Raw genomic sequence first — 22,642 nt, 5'->3', positions numbered from 1 at the left:
AATGTTGGAAATGGCCAGAGGAGAAGTGGTGAGGGGGGTGGAAGAGGGATAAAGGGAGGAAGGGGAGGAGAGAAACTCAATCTAAAGCACCAGGTGCACCTTTTGTCAACATAATCTCCCAACCCTTGAGACCGTGCACACACTGGCCCACATATGCAGCTTTCATACGTACACACGCTGCTTTTTTGACCCTGGGATTTGGATTCTGCTTTGGCTGTGGTTATATGTAAAAGGGACACACAGGTCACTGCACTGCCAGATCAGGGTTTGGTCCATTGTGATTTAACCACACTTAGGTAAAAGCAATTGGACAAAACCTTTAACTTTGCATCGCAGTGATGATATGGATTTATCACAACAGGTTGACATACTGCACAAAATTTATATTAAAAAGATACCTGTGCAGATTAACTGGAATCAGATGTCTTGAGTGAAAATGCTGTCACATGTAAAAACTACCTTGTGAATTTAGAGCACATGTGCTACTTGGACACAAGTGCTTTCATGTGTGAAACAGTTTCCACAGTGTATTCTGACATCAAATATTTCTGCCGAAAATAGAAATGAAAACCTCATCATAATATTGTTGCAAATGCAAACTTTAATTTGGAGAGCAAAGCAGTATATGCACTATTAATTAAATAATTAATTAATTTGGTTTGTAGCACTGTATGACACTATAACACCATATAGCCTATAATATAGTTTTAAGTCTTTATTAATGTACTAACTCCTCATATGAAGCATGAATACTTGATAAAATAATATAGTTGTAATCATATGTGTCTTTGAGTCATAAAAGTATGAGTTTTCAACACATTTATTAAAGGTTTTAAACCTGCCAATGAGTGACCTTGGGTTATAGATGTGTATTAATAATTAATAAATGCTAAATTATTAACTAAATTTGCTTGTGTGTTATTATATGTCATTAGATATATTCAAAGCAAAGTTGTCAAGTATTCTTTAATTGTTTGTAAGTAAGTTTTGGGTGCCTCATAGGAAGTTATCAAGTATTCATGGTTCATATAAATACATAAATGAACACTTAACAGGAGAATGTGTAACTTTTTAAAGAGGAAATAATTCTCTCTTCCTCTTGCAAATAAAAAATTGACTTCATAAGCATTAAATGCAGCCTTACGCAGTTCAATCCACTCAGCCTAACTTGGTCTGGTATAGCCAGCAGCTTATGTTGGCTAATATAAGCTTATTTTAGCAAACTTCAGATATATGTTGCTGTGTATTTTGAGTGTGTTTGCTGACTTCATAACTCCTCTTTGTGTGCTACTGTTACACTGTTTTATTGTCACTTGTGACCAAAGTGCCCATTGTTCAGAAAAATTTGTCTCAATTTAAAATGACTTTATATTTGCCTATAACTACATACCACTGTGTTATAGTGTCTTACAAACTATACTATACTATATTATATTAAACACTGCTTATAAGTGCTAAATAGAGGGATTAAACACAGGTCACAAGAACTTTTGGGTGCAAGTAAAGAAACATTTCCTCATGTTTACATGAACCCAAAAGTACCTGTGACTATTTTTCAAGTGGTATTTTCAGATGGAGAGGGGTTAAAAAACAAATTCCTAAACAGAAAGATATATATGCGTGTACTTGTATTACTCATGTTGTGAGGACATAAATCTGGTTATACAGTCACATTGTGGGGACTCGGCCCCATAATGTAAATCGTTAAATTATAATTTTGGTTAAATTAAGGGTTAGAGTTAGGGAAGTTGTGGTTATGGTTAGGGCTAGGGTAAATCTCTATGAAATAAATAAATGTAAATTAGTACAATGTCCCCTGAAGTGATAGAAACAGGACTGTGTATGTGTGTGTGTTGAAGGGAACAAGACCTGAGTTTCCCCATTGTGAGCATAAAGACATGTAATTGATGCCTGTCAATCAGTCTGCAGCATTGTACAAAGAAAACAAGGGAGGGAAATCAAAATCTGTCATTAGAAGGAAAAGCAATTGATGTGCATCTAAAAGCCTGAAATGTTGAAAAAACATATTTATCAGTGGCTCTTACCACAGTAGATTTAAGCAGACTGGGCACCCCTTGTCCACTATCCCTTACCCGTCATCGTTTAAGCTCAACCCCTGCACTCCTGTAAAGCCTCAAGTGGGGACAAAGCCAAGGACGGAGCAGGCTGCTCATTGTGATTTAATCTCTCTCTCTCAACTAGCAGAACAAACATCAAATATGACTTCCTTATCAGGTCAGCCCTGCTCTATCTATCTATCACCAATCAATATCTCCTGTTCTGTGTGTGTTTTTGTGTGAAACTGGTCTTGAGGGCTAACTAAGGTCAAAGATCAGGTATAACCCTCAAGCTTGGAATGACAGATGTGGTCCGAGGAAAACAAGATAAAAGAAAGGGATAAAAAAAGCAAGGGAGAGATTTATACAAGTTGTGTATCCTATACAACAGATTATAAATAACATGAGCTATTGTTATTACTGCTTCTGTTATTTCTGCAGCAGGTATACCTTCGCCTCAGGCAGCAGGCAGACATCAGATCAGCTTACCTGAGTGAACGTCAGCCTTGAACAACAGACTGGATTCTTTTTTATTGTTCAACTCCCTTTCTGGAAATGCCACCTGCTGAGCAACTACAGTATATCGTCACACAGTGGTGAATGTAGCTTTTTATTAAATGCTTCCTCAGTCACAGGGAATAAGAATGAATATCAAAAGGGGTTGGCTTCATGTGCTTCCTGTTTGCGCCAAGAGAGAACAACCAAATGTTATGCTAAAGTCTTTGACCACCAGATTCAAGAGGTGATGTGACACTGTCTGTGCTTCTATTCACAATGAAACAGCTCCATAAAACTGCAAAATGTTGCCAGAGTGCCAGAGCTGTTCGAGATAGATGGAGAAAGAGTGAGAGAGAGAGAGAGAGAGAGAAAGAGAGAGAGAGGTGGGGGGGGTGGGGGATCAATCCTTTGTTCTGTCAAGGACTTAACACAATCAGAGTGTACAGTGTGTCAGGAGCGCACAGGCATATATCAACTTCAATCTCTTTTTAATGAAAAATCCTGCCCTCTCTAATATGTGCAAATTAACCTCTTCTCCTCCTTTCCTCGCTCCCTCCTCCCCTCCTGAAATTTCCCCTCCATTCTCCCTATCCCCTTACAGAGGCCCCTCAGCTTCCACTCTCTCTCCTCTCTTGCTCTCTTCTCCACCCTTTTCTCTGGCCCTCGTCCACCTCCTCTTCTGCAGTTCCTCTCTCTACATGCCTTACTTTTGGCAGTTTTTCCATCTCTGTCTTATGCAGAGGTGCAAGGCAAGAGGATAGCAGGAGAGTGGACATATTGATAGAGACAGAGACTCCTGCTTCCTATTAGCTTGTTGCTTTAGCCATCCAACTGCCACAGCGATTATCTAGATCAGTTGTAAAAAAGGATTAAAACACAAAGCAGAAAAACATCCTAAATTCAGTGTCCAGCAGCAGCAGAAGGATTAAAATTCATTCTCCATCCTCCTTTGCTCTCTTCGGTTTTCATCTCTGCTGCTTCAACACACACTCATGCCGAATCATGCTATTACCCTGATTATCCTGATGAGTTGGTCAGATCCTCGCCTTCTCATTCTACCCATGCTGATAGTAATTTAGAAATTACACCTAATGAGAAATTTTTAAAAGCAGGGTGGCCGCTCTGTGCTGCCAGCTCCATACTGTTCCCTACCCTAATGGATTTCCTGGTATGGAATCCATTTTCCCCCCTTTCTGCCCTGCAGGGGGTCCGGCTAGCCAGGCCCTTCCTCCCTCTCTCCTCCACTCTCACTCCCTCCCATATCACCTACCCTCCACACCCTCCCCTACTCTACTAATTGGGGGTGACTGGTTTTGGTGAAAAGAAGTCACAATCACTGTTTCTGCTGCTAATTTAAGTGGTTAAGTGTACAGGGTCAGCTCGGAGAACGAGGAAATTAGTATGATTAAATTTACATTTCTTAATCTTAAAAGCTAAAGTGCCAGTTTCCTTTTTATGGTTTTGTTGGAGGTTTTTGAATGTTAAACTCCATATGGCAATTTGTACAAGACAAATGCATATGTTGGCGTTTCTGCAACATTTTTTGGAGGAATGTGATTTGTCATATGTCTGTGGATTGTATTTTTAATCTGTCCTACTAGTCTCATAAACGCTTGTATGATGTGTATGTGCTTGTGTTTTAGGGGGTGTTTCGTGGAAAAGAGGGGAACAGACACACACACTTACACAGGCACACATGCAAATCAAAGCCATCAACAGCTTGTGATGAAGTGAGACATCGTGGCATAAACAGAGTGTGCCGTTACCATGGAAGCCACTTTCACCTCACAGGCCAAGGGAGACAGGCCGAGAGACAGAAAAACACAAAGACCCAACGAGACAGGGAGGGAGTGACAGAAAAGCAGTAACAGACAGACAGTGTGTTGCAAGCTCTACTTCAACAACATTTAATAGCTTTTCAAACCCTTCTGAGCTTTTCACTAGTTTCCTTTCCATGGGAAAAAAACATTTTATTTGTACAGTAAGTGTTCCAAAGGAAAGGAAAAGTTAATTTAAATGTTATTAATAGCGTGGTGAACATTCACAAGTTTAATGAGCACATCACAAAGCTACAGAAGCAGACATACAGTGAGTGTTGGAGGGATTTTGTGGTTTTGGAGTCAATTCTGTCCCGATTTTAGTCCCTTTTTTACTTTTTTGATTCTACTGCAGGTGTCAGCCTTGAGACTGACTTCAGATTGCTTGTTGGCAACATTTTTGTCAGTAAAGTGTTAATTTACCCCATACTCATTGCCAACATGCACTAACTGGAACAATTTTGCCTTATCAGTTTGTGATAAGGTTAATAAAGTATATCAAAAATTATTTGATTTATTGTTCCTTCTCTCTGGCATTTGTTTTATAATTCACAAGCAAATTTTGTACCATCGCACCTGCATTTTATTTTATGATGAGAGCCATAAACATGATTTCACAATTACGCAGCTAGAACTGGAACAAACAAGCGCCTGCATTTTCTGCATAGCACTGAACGTCCACATAACTCACCAATTTATAATAATCAAGTCTGTTTCAGGAAATTGAACATGGTGACCTGGTTATATGACATCAAACAGGCTGTCTGAGCTGAGAATCACAAGCAAGGGGTAATCTAGATATCTCCCTTCATTTGGCAGAGACACTGATGATACATTTTCTGCTTTTATACTTTATAAATGATTCATCTTGGCCAAATTGAAACCTTTATCCCTTTATTCCAGGTCCTTTTCTCTCACAGAGCTATAACAGCAGGTTACATAATGTTTACAAAGGGCAGGATAGAGATTGAAAAAGAAGAAATTAGCTTAGATGTGCCTTTAAAATGATCCACCCTTGTTAAGAATTCAAAGTAAAGAGAAAAATTAGCATTTTGTCTTATGATGACACGTTTCACGTTAGGTCCAAAGTCTACCAGGTTACTTTGTTTGCTTGCCATATCCTTGAAATCAGTAATTTAGCATTTGGGGATTTTTTAAAGCTGCACTGTCCTTTGTCCACATGAAAGCATGATTGCTGCCGGTCAAAAGAAGCAACTAGACTCCATACCTTCTCTGAAAAGGTTGGATGAGCAAGACTGTTGTAGCGATGTTAGCTTTAAAGATTTGCCAGGGAGGCTACAGGAGGTAATCAGAAGAAAATATGTTCTCTCCTCCTCCTCTTCTTTTCGACCTCCATTAGACCTGTCTGGGAAAATTGATTTCTCCCTCCCCTCCAGCTCTCCTCTCCTCTTTTTTTCTACTCGGGTTCCATTTGAGGCTTGTTCATCCGCTCTCAAGAGCAGTTCTGCAATAGTTAGGCCACGACAGGTTATTCACACCCCCAACATTGGCCACCAGGGCTGAAGTCTCACCTCTGTCATCTGCAGACACACAGAGGCCTGCAGTGGATTGAGCCCATTTCTTTCCCCTTTTTCTCTTTACTGGTCCTCTTCTGCCTAATCCTTCTCTTCCTCCACTTTTCAGTCTCCATCTCTTCTTCTTTCTGGTGCTCTTCCAACAGCCCCCCCCCCCCCCCCCCCGTCTTGGATCAATGCACCATTGATTTTCCTATCAATGAACATTAGTATAGATCAGACTGCTGCTTGCACTGCCCTACCCCAAAAACTACAGACACATACATGCACGCTCATGCACATAAGTTCGTGCACACACATTGCCTGTTACCACAGGGACTCCACATTTACACACATGAGCACAAAAACAGGACGAGCTGGATGCTGTGGACAAAAGGAAAAACAGCAAGGAAAGACAGCAATAGAAATAAAGGTGGTGGGATTGATCAAAGAGAGGTTCTAGTTGAGAGCACAGGAGCCAATCAATGAAAGGAGTGACAGAAAGGGTAGGAAATGAAATTAGACTATGCAGAGTTAGTGTTTGTTTCTGCGTAAAGGAAACAGTAATTGGTCAACTGCCTGCTAGTCGATTCACTGCAGAACATTCAGTCTGATTGGCAACCAGCTCAGGCTGTTGGTAACGGCTGCTTATCATTACAGTGAATAGATGCATGCGCTTTATACACTTTTCGGTGTTTTTCTCTCTACCTCTCCCATTCACACACACAAACAAGCACGAACACTCACTTCTCTGTCTCCTCTCTCGAACTATAATGGGCTCTGAGTCAGGTGGAGATTGACACTTTTCTTTCTGCTGTGCTCCTTTTGTGTCCAACATTGTATTCATTCCACACAATCTAACGGCAGCCTCTCCAAGAGTACATTTCTGCACACAGCAGCTACATTTTGTATCACCAAACAATAAATCTGTGCTTACACTCAGCATTACCATTTTCAATTAACTCTGTATTTGGGAAAAAGTGGAAGGAGGAGAAACAGAACAGTAAATATTTTCTATTTATTATGTGGCTAAAGTAGCCCACTGTTGTCTTTTCTTTCACCGTTTTAGAAGCCTTGTATGTCTCTGCAGTATGCGACGTGTGTAAAGGATTTTATAGTGTCTTTCATAATTACATTTCCTCATACCATCTCTTTCACTTGTCAGAGAAAGACAGAGAAGCTGTGTAGACTGGTCTTGATAGAACAAAGAAACATCCTTCTTTCGGAGTGCTTGCATGAAAGTTGATCCTTAGTTAAGACCCCCTGTATGAGGAAACTGAGAAGCCTCAGTGCCGTCTTTCACCCTGCCTGATTATAAAGCCTTTTAAATGGGCTGGAGTGGACGCCTGCCTGTCTCTATGTCTGTCTTTCTGATTGTTTGTATTGCATTATCTGAAAGCCTGCTCAGTAAGCATGTGTGTGTACTATGTCATCTGTAACATTATTAATAAACTTTATCTTCAGAAACACTTTGATAAATTTCATTTTTTTATTTATTAATTTAGGATGAATAATTAAGCTATGTGTATTTAAGTAATTACTTTGTAATTACTTTTTATTCCTTTTTTTTAGTTTGTTGTTATTGTAATTTTTTAAGATTTCCATAGTGAACAGTAACATTTTTGCTCTATCTATCTATCTATCTATCTATCTATCTATCTATCACCATAATCTGTAATGTTCTAAAACATTGATAGTATCAGAAGTAAAGTAGTCCCTAAGGGGCTCTGCTGCTTTAGCACCAAGTGAATATGAATTGGCATATAGTATGCACCAACTTGGGCAGCAAAAAATTGATAATACTTTTTTTTGGTCTTCTGCTTACACTAAAAAGAGACAAAAATGTAGTTTTCGTACACTATTTTTGATATTTCTGAATTCACGGCTTAATTCAAGCCTGAAGAGAAATGTCGTTTGTAGGACATAGAGGCTTATATTTGGACATACAGAGGTTTTTGAAACACATGGTTATTGGTAGCCTCTCAAATGTGCAAAAAGCCTTCAGAAATAAATAGGCTCTGGGAGCTGACTTTCACGTTATGCCAAAATAGAAAACAGTGTTTGTCAGCACTGTCTCAAAGCATCACAAAAGCCTCCTTTTCGAGATTCTTTTCACAACAATGTCATACTCATAATCACAACAATCCTTTTATGCCTAGTCATTATTATTTAGACTTCTGTTGCCACTATCAGACTGACCTTGAGTTGAAATGTCTGTATTTCCCACAGACTGGAGCCAAACTGTGCTGAAAGAAAACAAATAAATAATATTTTTTTGTGTAACAGCTGTACTATGAGCTTCAAAGCCCGTCCTCTTTCATTGCTTCTGGACCCAACGCAAATGACCAAAAATGAGAGTGAACTGTGGACTTTTGGATGTTGGGTGCAGCTGGAAAAAGGAGGAATATTTAAGAATATCATTACTGGATCAAATATATTTATACAACTATTGTAGAACTGTTCCCTCCCTGACCAATCTCCTTTCCACTGACTGCAAGCCTCACTGAGACACACACACACACACACACACACACACACACACAGAAACAAACAGTCAATTTGTGGAGCTGAAGAGTATAGGGGAGCCCGCAGATTTTTCTGGCAACATGTCAGCCGAGACTAAAACCTTTCTAACCACAAAGTTCAATTACTCACTTAGCTCACTTTGATCCAGACCTCTGCCTCTATTGAGGGTTTTACATGTGGACTGACAAAAACGAGCCTTCATCATGCTCGGTCCTGAATAAACCATTCAGCAGCAACGTACAGTTGTAGCATTGGTAAATCCTTGTGTGATGTACGCATCATAAGGAAAATCTACGACTTCCAAACCAGCACCAACGATTAACTACAGAGTTGCTACAATGTTGCAGATATGAGGTTTGTTTTAGGTTGAGATACATTTGTATAACATACTTAGAGAAAAACAATGGTTTTAATTTAGGCACAAGTGTAGCACTTCAGAACCAAATTTGTGAAACTGTTAAAGACCCAAACTGCCTGCTGTCCTCAGTCAGCGGCAGGGTAAATATGGCGGGTCCATGGTGAGAATGTGTCTGAAAAAAGGCAACAACAACCGTGTGTCATTATGTTTTTTTAAACAGTAAATACATTTTGAGCCAGCGATATTATCGCTAAACTACTTCCTCTGTTTGCACGACTTACCCGTCATGCTCAGTTCGTAGCCGCCGTCACGGTTAGCCGAGCACGATGTGAGGGGGAATCAAGCTCCAGACAGCGGCCGCAGCAGCAGCATCAGCCGACAGGAAGCTGCTTTTACCGGCAGGCAGGAGGAGGAACAGCTGCCCCTGTGTGCCTAGAGAAACATCGGCTCTCGCCATTTATGTGGCCTAGTAAATAATGTATTGCTTATAATATAAAAATATTTTTTTAAATATAGGCATAGTAGGCATTTTATTATTATTTTTAAAAGATGTTCACCTCAAATCGACTGAATAGCAATTTCTGTCAGAATGTGGATAGGATAATAATAATAATAATAATAAGGATGATAGGGGTCACCTTAAAAGAAGTAGTTTTTAAATTTGTGTAGCCCATGTTTTATTTATCTGTGGCATTAAATAACTTTTTATGGAACTAATTACTGGGCCAGTTATATTTTAGGCATAGCCCGTGTGTTCTATGTTTATTGGAAGATTAGCCTATTGTTAACCTATAATAGAATATCAGACTGTACATTTTAATATATATTTTAATATGCAGTCACAGCGCTACACATAAGAAAAGGTGAAGCGCAGGTTAAAGATGATGAGCCCTTCTATTGAATTTCACGTCAGGTGATGGGCAATTTGCATTTAATATCACTCTGCCACAAGTTCTCCCTGCAATATTGTAACAGTGATAGACAGGGTTAAAGGACTGTGATTGCAATCACATTCAACCCCAAAAGAAAGCTCTTATTGTCATTGAGTGTGAGTAGGCCACACACGCACGCGCGTACATACACACAGCTCTAGATGGGTAACTAAGGTAGCCTTTATTATTTTAGGCTGTAGATGTAGCTTATACTTCTGCACACCGCGGATCTCTAACCGCTGATACATCCTTTACTTTTACAGTTTCTACCTCTACCCGGATTTCGATGCCTTGTGCGCGCCCCGAGTCATAATGGTGGCAGTGGTAAGTGATGGTGGTGATGGCGCTGGCTATGGAGATGGTGAATTAGAGCGAGCCTGCGCGCTCTAGTTGGGGTAAATGTGAGCCATTCAAATGTCCATATATATGTTCTGTCACAAGGGAGACCCCCCCCCCCTTTTCCATACACACTCAAACACACACACTCTTATACACACACACACACACACACAGACACACACACACACACACACACACACACACACACACACACACACACACACACACACATAGCCTCCCCCCTCTCTCTCCCTCCTTTCTTTGTTCCCCTCCGGTGACTCCCTCTGTGAGCTCCCCACAGTACAGAGAGAGCGAAACCACACCACTGCCACCCAGCGGTAGTGGAGGCGCACGTGACCGTGCGCGTGTGCTCTTTGATAGCCCCGACCTCCATGAATTTCCATCAACTGGTATTTAACAAAAAAGAAAAAAAAAAAAAAAAAAACATCAGCGCCTTTTCAACATTTTACAAACATATTCATGTAAAAGGCCGCTATACCCCGCCATTTTGCATTCAGGGTGTCGCAGCACACCCACGTGCCCTGCTGAAGTGTCCTTAAGCAAGACACTGACCCCATGCTGACCTTTGGAAGCGAGGAGGAGGGATTTGTCCTCCTGAGATTATCATATTATCATCAGAAGGATGCATCCTTGCTTCTTTCTTGGCATTATTTATTTTCACCACAATTTCTGAATGACTACACATCAAAATGATTCAGCGTAGAGGGAATATAGGCTCTGCAGGACAGTAATTTAATTAGCTCTATATACAACCTAGTTAATGAGGTACTTAACAGGGAGACGTTATTTACAGATTCTATAAGGCCCTGCTTATTTCTGCAGGGCATCCTTTCTTCTCAGCGCCTGTAAGTGGAATTAATCAATCATATTTTTGCACATTTTAATTCATCCGCTAATACATACAGGTTCATATATTTCCCATTGATTTATTTATTGTGTTTAATCCCATAATTTGTGATTTATTGGAAAAGAAGAAATAATTTTACAAAAATAGCACATACAACCTAAAGATGTGTCAGGAAATGTGTCAGGAAATATGATGATAAGTCTGTTAGTTAAAATAATGTAACATTTAAATGTTAGAAAAGCAACAGACAGTGCATTCAAGGGAGAGGAAGGGGAGTTTTTTTTCCAACAGGGGGCAGAATCCCTCTGCAAAAAAATCTTTCTGATTCTTTTTTTCTCTCTCCCTCTATCACGTACATACATATGCTTACACACTGGCATATGTACAAACACTCTTGCACTCTGCAGGCATCTGTTGTTGTCTCTGCAAGCAATAATCACCTCCTACCCAGCTGCCTTAAAAATTACCTTTAAATAGGCTTATACAAATCTGAGCCCACTGTGTGTGCTGTTTGTTTGTTTAACCAATAAACTTTTGAACCAGGCCAGATATGTGTAGATTAGTTCCAGGGTTTATAATCTATTTTAGCAAATGAAGTTGAAAGGCTGCTGGGACCTCTACATCTAAACATTCTAAAATGGTTAAACATACTTGATGTTTGCAAAGCCAAAGGTTTTATTTCCTCCTGGGAACTGAAATTAAGTTCTCTTCTGAGGTTATGCTGTTTACAATTAGTTTAAAGTTTCAAAAATAATGACCAGATATGAATCACAGTGAATTTAGTCATTTTTTCTTCCAGGGCCCCTCATTGTTACATGGAGGTCCTGACCCCAGAGCTTGTTCCTTAGGAGTTGTGGTTTCATGCTCTTCAATGCTTAATTAAGTTTTAATGAAATCAAAAGCTGGATGTTTGTAGGTTTTATATAATGAAATAAAACATGGCAGGGCAAATGCATAAGGTGGTTAACATTTTGCCACATTGCTTTTATTTCTCCCAAATTTTTTATATAATGGATAAATGGTTCAGACAATACCTGCACATTTCAAGTAAAGATTAATCCATTGTGGGTGTAAATCTGCCTACAACAGATTTTCCACATTATTTTTTTGATGATTTCTCGACTGAGGCATGTCTCTCTAACAAACAATGAACAACTTTATGGAAATCTGTAGAAAAAACATTTTCTGGTATGATAACCCAATTCAGCAAAAATGTCAATGCCCAGAAAAACATATACATAGACACTTAGCCACAAATTCCTTTCAAAAGGAACAGCCACAGAATCAACGATGGGGGGTTTATTTGTTGAATTTCCAGACTAATCTGTTCAACAGGGATCTTTTGGGACATTTTGTCCTCTTGAGTCACTCAGATATGCAGCATGTTGATTAATGGAGTCACTGCAGGCCAGATCTTTCTTCTGAATTACGTTAGATCAGTTTTGGAGGCAAGTACTGCCTGGATTAGGATTAATATCAATATGCCATACAAAACGATTTATGGAATTTATGTGATTTGGCAGACATATTCGTATTGAACGGATCAGAAGAAAGTGTATGCTATGGTTAAATTTTTCCCTCCCCACATAGCAAGTAAAACATGATCAATGTGTATTTAGGCAACAATTAAAGCACCGGTTTACTAATTATGGTGTTTGCAAATAACCGTGATTTGTAGGAGAAAGTCTTAGAAGAAATTGATGATTAAATGGATTAGCAGATCCTTTACGTAAATCTGTGTACTCATCTTTTTCTAAAGGCAGAATTAAAGCAAAGTGGATTTTTCTTTGGATGTGAGGGTCTTGAATCAGGCAGACACATTAAGAAATTCACAATTTCCACATCACAAAATCGACACTGAATTCATTTATTTCACCAACTAACATTTTTTGTTATCATTGCACAGTATGGTAATAGGAAAATGTGCAATGGACCTGCGGTGTTGAACTTTCTTTAAAAAAATATCAGGAAGAGAAAAATTATATGGCACCATTGCCTTATTCACTTGACCATACTGAGAATTATTAGAATTTACGCGATAATATACTGAACTGAATTTTTTTGAAGCTTTCGAGTCTAAGTGTTCTCAGTCGTCAAACGTGTGTTGAAAGGTTATTTAACCTATTTTGCAGTTTTACTGTAAACATATTTTGTCAGTGTAAGAGCACAGGAAACTTGTACTCACAGAAACCTGAACCAAAAGCTCAGCTCTCTGCAGTGGTGTTTGTAAAAATTGTATTTCCACTGTAGATGTACAGTGTAGATGCTTGTGCAGCATTAATGGCATAATAATATCATTAAGGTTAAGGTGGGTGTAGTTGGTGGATCATCCCTGGGAAAGAGGTCAGTCACCTTCTCTGTTTACAGTAACACTTTCATAAAGATGGAGAAATGTTACAGGGTTAACAGTGCCATAGACTGAAACAATGCAGACACACAATAATGATCAATTATAGCTTATTAAATGCTGAGATGTGGAAAATGCCACAGAATGACAACATGCTCTGCAGGTACGGGATCCTTCATGTTAAACATGAATCCACTCGCACTAAAATGACTGATGCTTTGGTTAAAATTCGTGGATTTTACTGTCATCTTCAACTGTGAAAAAAAGAACAACAAGCCTCCAAACCAGAGCAGAAGCAAAAACAGCAAGTCCTAAACTGGCAGCCTATTTTACAAACCCTCACTCCATCTAGAAATAGGCTAACCTTCACTTTTTATATATGTATTTATTATTATTTTGGAAACAAAAACATATCAAACACAAAATTGATAAAACTTGTGATAACCTCTTCTAGCCTTATAACCCTTATTGCAATCGATCGATCAGTCCTTTTATAGTCCCTTTAAACAAGTAAGGTAAAACAAGGCCATTTTTGACACCTCTCTGTCTTAAATGTCATATAACAAGGTCATTACCGAACCGTCTTCTTAGGGGGGATTTTCCAGTTTGTCATTGTTAGTATGTAAAGGCAGTCAGTAGAGGGAAATTATAATTTAGAAAAAAATGCTTATCCTACTGTATTCACCTCCAGCCAACCAAGGATTCATTATTATTATATATTATTTATTAAAAAATGAAGAATATGATAAAATAGAACACATTTTACACAGACCAGCCTTTAACAAAACTTCAAACAATATCCGTCATTGGTACCACACCAGTTGTCTCTCTAATTTTTCATTTCATGTGACATGTATCAATACGCTATATGGCTTCTAAATTAAACTTGGCGCCACTCAAACATTTTTGTCTCTTGATCTTAAAGTTTAAAGGTTAAAGGTTATCCAATTATTATATCGAATTGGCTATATTGCCGCAGTGGTTCCTTTGACAGTTTGATAGTTTTCATACTGACTTCTGACTTCAAGAGACCACAGGTTAACAGCCTATAACATTTTGGCAAATCGTGCATCTTTCAACAATTCAGAGATTTTGTAAGAATGCTTTTTTTTTTTAAACATCTGTGCCAGAATATGCTTAGAAGGGTGAAAAGAAAGAAAAGTGAATGTGGCTTCACCAACAGTGGCCAAGTTGATACAAGATCAGCAACCTGATTTTCCTTCTGACAACGGAAAAATATGCATTTTTATCTTTTAATATTCATAGAGGGCAACATAATAATGAAAAGGAAACGTTGACCTGGGGCCAAATTTTCAGTTAGGCTATAAGTAGAACCATTGAGGAAACAGAACCAGGAGGGTTTCTTTAAATGGAAAGCGTTAATTTATGTGGTTGTATTGCTTTTAATACGAAGTTATTCGCATCGAGGGTTAGCTTATATTAATTTGCGAGACTTTTATTTTGAAGGAATTTGCTAAACCTATAAATACGTTAGCCTAAAATATTAAACGGCAGGATATGACAAGGGACACTGAGGCATCGGGGATTCCTACAGTATTTGTGAATGGGAGACAGAATATTGCAAATCAAGTTCTACATCAGGCTCATGACGCAGGTTTACACTGAAAAAATATGATGCTGTAATATGATGTAAGAGACAGGAGAAAAAGACGTGGAAATTCGACGCCGCGGTAGTGGTGGGGTGCAAGTCGGGGTACGAGAGATATATTGGTGGAAAAAAAAATAAACAGCGCGGAGACCGTGGAGGGTAATCTATTTCACAACCCGACCTGGAGTCAAAATGGACTTTCGACAAAGCGCGGAGTCAGAGGTCACTCCGATAGCTACAGCGTGTGTGGCCACACAATAGATCGCAGTCCTCATTTCAAGATAATGAACGACAGGCTTGTGGTGATCTCACTTTGATTTTAATTTTAAAATCAAAGATTTGATTTTTATTAATATTGTCCTTCATAAAAGCGATGCATGATGCAACACTTGAAAACAATAAATTGTGTTCTCCCCTTAATTGCTGCCGGTGGTCATTAAAAAAAAAAAAAAGAAAAAATTTCAAGGACAACCCAGAAGCTTATAGAGCCAGACTAGACAGAACGGACGGGGATGATAACTGCACTTAATAGTTACAGTGTATAAATGCATGTAAAGAAGAACTAATAACAGAATAAAAAGAAGCACATGTTGAAAATTCTTCTGAAACATTTCCTCTTGACTGATGCTTTTCTGAAAGATACACTTCTCCAGGTATTTTTTCTGTGGAGGAAGAGTGTTCCCATATAAGCCACATAATAACCCCCTAACCGAAAGGATTACTGTTTCAGTTTAGCTGCACATTGAAGAGCAGTTTGCATTTCTAAAGCACATCCACGTACAGTACAATCCTACAGTTAATAATGTAGTTATGGGTTTTCATGCAAAAAGGAATTTCTTGTCTTTGAAGAGTTAGTTGTCATAGGGTTCCAAGTCTAGACTGCTTTTACACTCTGATTGCATATATTTTAGCCTGACATAATAAAAATTTAAATATGACCTACTCTGCACTAACATCCTAACTCATGAATGCCTCAAGACTCTAGCTGGGAAATCCCCCCCCCCCCCACACACACACACACACCAAACAGCAGAGGCACATGCAGTTGAAAATAATATCTACAAGATGACTGAGTTAAAGGTTACAGGTTTCAGTGGGCACTGAGGTGTCACCATAATTAGTGCAGCAAACCTTCAAAGACAAAGCATTTGAGAATACACTGTGAAAGGATCAACATTGTCTTTTATTTTCTCAAGTCAGTGAGTGTAGAAAATTTTAAAAATGTTGCTCTCACGCATTACACATCTCAATTGTCTTAAAAATCCATTATTTCAACTGATTATCTTGATCTGTATAAACAGATTGAACAAGTGTTAGAGATTTGGTTTTTACTGGTTTCAACTCTAAAGTATACTTAATGAAAAGAGCAGCTAAAACTTATATCAACTTGAAGACTGAGTTAAACTGTAACAGGTTTCAACAAGCGCGATGGTAACCATTGTTAGCATAACTGTATAGACAATGCTTTTAAAATTAAACTGTAAAATGTTCAGTGCTGCCTTCACTTTAAACAAGCAGATTGTACAGTGTTTGTACACGTTTTAAGTCGCTGTACGTCCTTTTACACAACACACATCTAAACTGTAAAAATCCTTAATCTCAATCTGTTTAGCAGCATCTTTAACAGGAAAACCCACTACGACACATTCGGTTGACGCTGGTTTAAACTCTTCAGGGGATCTGATGAAAACAGTAACTGAATATAATGTCAGCATGATGTCTGAGTTAAACTGTAGCAGGCTTCAATAGGCACTGTATAACCATGATTTGTGCAGCAAAACTGTATAGACAAAACATAAAGACAAAAGAACGAGGATGTCTTCTCTTTACACAAGAGGAACGTACAGCAAATGTACCACACACCTGGATGATGTATATTGTTTTACACACTCCAGACCTTAACTGTCTCAATTAAAAATCCTTCATTAAAAATCCTTCCGTCTTTTCATCTCCTACGTGATCTGTATATGCTATACATTTTAACAGGGGAAAAATAAGGATTTAGGTTTAACCTTGTTTCAACTCTTCATTGAACTTAATGAGAGAATAATTGCCCTTAACAGTTTGTATATTCAGTGTATCCTTAGCTACAGAATTTACTGGTATTGACAATGAGCAACATCCTATAAACCAAATATCCAGATATCATTATTGGGTAATCCGCTGTGGACAAAATGGGCTATATACAGGTTAATGTGTAAATACTTGTATGGATTATAAATCTACTATATGGCTTATTAAATACTACTAAACAGACCAGGATTATAGATGTCTAGGCTATTAGATCTCAGTGGAACACTTTCCGTGAAGAATATTTCTGTTTTAGTTTAACGTGCACTTCATAGATGTGAGTAAAAAGTCTCACAAACGTTCATTCATTTATTTGTTTATGAATTACATAAGTCCTTCTAGTAGCAATAGCCAAGCCTCATCATTTCAATTACCTCTTTTTGGCCCTTGAACCCAGTTTGCAAGCCACTGGCTTTAGTGCTCGAATTTGTCTTTAGCCTCTTTGGTTCTATGTGCATTGAGGGTAACGCAACAAGGGATCAATCGCAATAATAATGAACCCTCAATTTAGACCAGAATCGCGCTCCCTAAATATCCTCTCTGGGATCCCCGGGGATTTCTCGATATTTGCCAGCACCAATCTCGTGTGTGTAGCTGTCTCAGCCCTCAGCTTCTCAGCTCCATAGCTCAGCCCTCTGCTGCTCCACACGCAACATCAGCTGATCAGTCACGTGGTCTGATGTCGTGGATCAACCTTTGCAAAATGGAGTTGTCTGAGTCTGTGCAAAGAGGGCTACAGTTTCTAGCCGATCCGTCCTCCTTCGACCAGATCGGCTTCCAGGTGCTGACAGACGCGTCTTTCCGGAGTCTGCTGTCCTCTCACGCCGACCCAGGAGTCCTCGGTGAGCTGCTGTCTCTCCCCGCCGCCGCAGCTTTTGTCTCCGCCGCTGCTTCCGGTTTCTCTCCGTGTGGATGTGTAAAGGAGCCGCCTCGGTGTTTGTTTGATTTTTACTGTGCTGCCTCTCTACTTGAGTTGCTCAACGCCGGATTCCCCGTGTTTCTATTAAGATATTTAATGAGGCGCAGTGGTTCAGCGCGGAGCAGCCTATCAGCTGCGCTAAAGCGACCTTAGCTTCTTCTGCTACCCGTTTCACACAATCACACGGCCACTCGGGATGCCTTTTGTCATTAAAACTGCCATCAAATCTACTCAGCATATTAGAAAGGCAGTTAGACCATTTAAATCACCATTAGTCAAAACTGATAATGGATAAACACCCGATTGTTCGCTTTAATCGCCCTTACCAGATCTTTGAAACCGACAGTGCGCAGATTATTGTTAATATTGACCGTCTTTTGATGTAGCCTAAGCAGTAAATAAAGCCTAAACTATGCAAAATTACAGCAGACTTGGCTACCCCATGCAATAGTTAGCCTGGCTAGCCGGTTGTTTTCGCACACCATGTATCCAACTTCTGCAGCACCACAGCTCTTTTTAATGGCAGAATTATTTAGAAAGTGAAATGTTCACCACACAAACAAACAAAGGGCACCCAACTGATGCAGCTGAGGCGCCCATTCACATGCAAATCATAATTGATTTCCATTCTACACGTCAATCTGGTGAACCCAAGTATGGATCGCAAGCCTACATAATTTATACCAATCAAACGCGTCTGTTCTGTCCAGAAAGAATAAGGTTGCATATTACTATAACTATAGATTGGCATCACCCTCGCACCATGTTTTTGTGGTTCCAGATCAGTCCGAGCTGAAGCAGATCGACCAGATCCTGCTGAAACAGAGTCACACTGCAGCGACCACCTTTATACTGGAGGCGGTCAAACAAAACGCAGACAAGTCAACGATAAGGTAGGCGACATCAGTCAAGGGAAGATTTCCTGCAACATGTGTGCTGTTGGAACATGGTATTCCCCATACGGAATTTCTAAAAAATAGGCTCATTAGTTGTCAGAACGTGGCTATGAAAACTGTGCGCATATCACACGTTGTGAACGGAAATATGTCGCATTAAATCATGCTGTTTGTAGGTTTATAATCATAACACATGTAGGAACACTGTAATGTTATCTGCTTATTGCATTCCCCCAAGAGACCATGTACCTTTCTGAGACTGTTGCAGGAAATTAACGTAATTTAATATGTGAAATATTTCCTGTAAAACTGCAAGATATTGTAAAACGACAAAACATTGCACATAGACTGCATTTAAAATACTGCGTAGCAGTGTAATTCGTTGGAAGTCAAAGTGCTGAAATTAGTTAATAAATCCATACTATGCTCTTAATGTGTGGCCTGTATGTCCCAGATGGGATGCCCTGCTTGAGTAATAGCAGCAGTGTTCCCACAGATAAACAGTGGGCCTGGTTCCAGTTAGTTTGAGGGAATTAACATTGTTGAACAACTTTTGAAACTGCCTGTGAATCTATGTTGTCTGCATGTTTTATGGAACAGCAAATTGGTGCACATCAGTTTAAATGAGTTTCTCATAACTGTCCATCTACATGGCCTCCTTAACATTATGCTTTTTTTGTCATTGTGTTTGGGTGTTTATAATTAGAGAAGGGAGTGTGTTATCATTTTCCTCAGAGTTGGGTGTTCAGGATATAGAGGAAAAACCTTCAGTACTGTAGGTGTGCAAGTATGTGATCACCAAACAACCAAGCACCAATATACAGCTACAGAATACTTTAGACTTCTGTGGAAGTTTTTAGTTTTTTTTTTTTTTTATTTTTTTAAACTCCATTAAAAAATCCATGCTTTCAGGTTGTCGTGTATTCCTCTACTTCCCCTGTAATCTTTTTTGGAAAGGGAAAAATTGCATGGGTTGCAATTAAAATGCCAGTGTACTAAGTATTTTAAAAAGAGAGTGTGACATAATTGCAGTTTTTTGACATCAGCTGCTAAATAAAGTTGTTTTGTTTTTTTGTTCTTACAGTTCCTGCCTTGAAGAACTTACATTCAGTGCAGAGAGAATAGAAATATTCTATAGCACATATCAGGTACACTTCAAACAGTGTTGTATATATTAAATCATCTTCTTTTTTCATGTGGTCTTGTAGTTGTGGCAGACTCACCCACAACCCAAATGATGCTTGTTTTGTTTTTCAGAAACATAAAAAAGAACTGGAACATCTATTAGCCAGGTAAGCCTGATATGCTTGGTGCTTGGAGCTGTCAGTGGGGGAAAAAATCTCTTTCCCAGGTGATGTTATTTTTAAGCTGAAAAGGTTGTTTTACCCAGACTGATCATGTCCTCAAAATGACACTGGAACACCAATGAGATCTTTTAAAGCTATAAATTTAACATTACAGAATTATTAACTGAACGATTTTGCACATTCATGGTTTAGCCTATTGATGATTACAAACTGGAGGTCAACGTGTATCCAATTTCTATCTGACTCTACATAAACATTGATGACATGTGAAAAAACTCCAGAAATATTACCCTCTTGCCCTTTTGGTTGAACTGCAGTTCAACAACGAAAATTTATTTAAAAAAAAGCTCAGAGACCAAAATTCAGCCATAAACATGTGCCTGTGCTTCGCCTTAACATGCTTCATTCTGTCTTTGTATGGGAGGAAACCAACATACACAAATATCAGAATTTTGACAGAATCTTAAAGAACTGGGTTTACCGATGTCGGGGGAAGAGCAAGCAAGTTGTTGCTTCAGCCCACTAAGAAAAAGAGAGGATCTTTCTGAATGTGCGTGTCAGGTCGAATTAATGCGATGTAAATGCTGCTGTTTGACGGTCCACAATAACCGTTCTTTGTGAAAGAGCCACTATGTCTCTAGGCTACTTTAAAAACAGTTGCAGGCAAATTTAATTTTATACAACAGAGAAAGCTTTTTGATCACAAACAAAAATTTTTGCATACACAAAAGTTTGGAACGTGTGAGTTATTTAATCTGAAATCAGCAATTTATTGAGTAATAAAGCTTTAGAGATTGTTAAAATACTCTTGATCAGTTTGACCTTTAGATGGTCCCTGTTATAAAGTGAACCATGTTTAGACTGATGCCAATTAATGAAATAATATATATGAATATAATTTCTTGCATCCATGCGCATTTTTTTTTTTTTATAATCCCTGTTTAATCAAGATTACAGATGCAGATGCAACAATGTCTTTTGTCTTTCTCTTGTAGCATAGGAAGGCGTCCACCTCAGATTAACGACGTTTCATGGCGTCTACAATACCACATGAAGGTGCATAAGACAAGTTTTGGAGCACATTTTGTCGTTTTGTTTCATAATATGTCACAAAAAACTAAAAGTAAAATACTAATCTTTCGACAGAACGGGCAGGTCGATAAGGTCAACGAGCCTTTCTACTCGATTTCATTGAACACCGAGGTAACACTCTAATACAGCTTCACTTTTATATCACTACTTTCATTGAATGTCTGGTATGTTTCTGTGGGGAAAACAGTGGTCATGTTTGTTCCTTTGTTAGAATGAAGGATCCTCGGAAGATATCAACTTCACTTGCACAATGGAGCAGCTACAGGTAGAGGAAATGATTTATATGCTGCTTGTTTGTCGCCGCCAAATGGCTCTTCATCTGTTAGTGTTACTCCGACTATGGAATAACACTATCTCCCAGTTGCATCATAAACAAGAAGTTACGCACCACAAAACAAAAATGAAAGAGGTCGAGTTATGGGACATATTGTTGTACGGGAGGTTTTCTTCTTCAAGCAGGGAATCATCCAAAGAAATTGCACGTGTTAAATTTGATCATTATATTTGCGAGTTCCACAAGATAAATGAAAGGACTTTCGCGGATTTTTTTCATTGCTGCATCATCACAACAGTCAGTCTCTTTGGATTTGGTCATGTTGCTGCAGCCAAATAAATATACAATAAATGGATTTTACAGAAATTGAAAGATTTTACTAATGATGATGTATTAAGATGACCTATGAGGAAATGTTAAATGGACAGTCATTATTTAACATCAATTCTGCCTTTACAATATGACAAAGTCTGCTATATCAGCGGCTGGTTGACGTTTTTCATTTAACGTTGAAATGATGTAAGGGTTGACCTGTATTTAAATGATGCGGGCTGAAATCAGATTCACGACGCAAAATAATTGGTGAATTCAATTCGGACTTCGACTTCAGGCTAATGTAACTCATATTTCATCCAGACTGAATATAAATTTCTGAACGTAAACTAATTTGGTCTAAATATTATTTATAATGAGTATAATTCATAGCATAAATATTTTTTTCAATTAATATTTTTTAGGTTATCTCCGTCGGATATATGGCTGCCTTTTTATTCCAATTGAATATGATCAGTGGTTACTTGTTTTCAGGATTTGATGGGAAAGTTAAAAGACGCTGCCAAGAGTGTGGAGAAAGCCAGTCAGATGTGATGTCGGTGTCCAGTTTCCTCGCCTTTTCTGAACCACCCAGCGCTGAACTTCATCGGTTTCCAAAGGCGTTGCTCTTCTCTTTATCTCATCTTTTGTTTGCTACCTGGGATTGACATGACATGTATGGGACAATTATCATTCCAATTTGTGTTTCAATTAAAACAGAAAAAATAAAATCCACCGCGTGCTTTGATTTCACATCTGGATACGTTCACACAAAAACATGTCTTTTTAAGAAATGTCCTTTGGTGGAAAACTATTGTTAATACATAGGCCTACTTAATGTTGTTGTCATATTGTAGATGTGTGTCAGGGAGATGTGAAACATTTTGTTCGAATATGGAGCCAGTAA

General features: G+C 38.7%; 1 protein-coding gene across 1 annotated transcript; it reads left to right on the top strand.

Annotated features, from left to right (window-relative positions):
* Positions 1 to 17,511: 17,511 nt before the first annotated feature.
* Positions 17,512 to 22,460, top strand: commd3 (COMM domain containing 3). The gene is made up of 8 exons (XM_040126895.1): positions 17,512 to 17,777; positions 18,636 to 18,747; positions 19,835 to 19,898; positions 20,008 to 20,042; positions 21,053 to 21,113; positions 21,204 to 21,260; positions 21,361 to 21,414; positions 22,231 to 22,460. The coding sequence occupies exons 1-8, from the start codon at positions 17,615 to 17,617 to the stop codon at positions 22,288 to 22,290; spliced, it is 606 nt and encodes a 201-aa protein (XP_039982829.1). The 5' UTR covers positions 17,512 to 17,614; the 3' UTR covers positions 22,291 to 22,460.
* Positions 22,461 to 22,642: the final 182 nt, after the last annotated feature.

The sequence above is a fragment of the Xiphias gladius genome, chromosome 5, assembly GCF_016859285.1.
Source record: "Xiphias gladius isolate SHS-SW01 ecotype Sanya breed wild chromosome 5, ASM1685928v1, whole genome shotgun sequence".
Taxonomy (NCBI): Eukaryota; Metazoa; Chordata; class Actinopteri; order Istiophoriformes; family Xiphiidae; genus Xiphias; species Xiphias gladius.
The sequence above is the reverse complement of the archived record's forward strand: the minus strand, read 5'-3'. Positions and strand labels throughout refer to the sequence as shown.

What these genes read in the sequence shown, in the direction of transcription:
- commd3 (XM_040126895.1), top strand. Translation starts at nt 17,615, where the DNA reads ATGTCGTGGATCAACCTTTGCAAAATGGAGTTGTCTGAGTCTGTGCAA. An exon ending in CTGGAACATCTATTAGCCAG is followed by an intron (nt 20,043 to 21,052) that starts GTAAGCCTGATA and finishes TTTCTCTTGTAG; the next exon opens with CATAGGAAGGCGTCCACCTC. An exon ending in GTCTACAATACCACATGAAG is followed by an intron (nt 21,114 to 21,203) that starts GTGCATAAGACA and finishes ATCTTTCGACAG; the next exon opens with AACGGGCAGGTCGATAAGGT.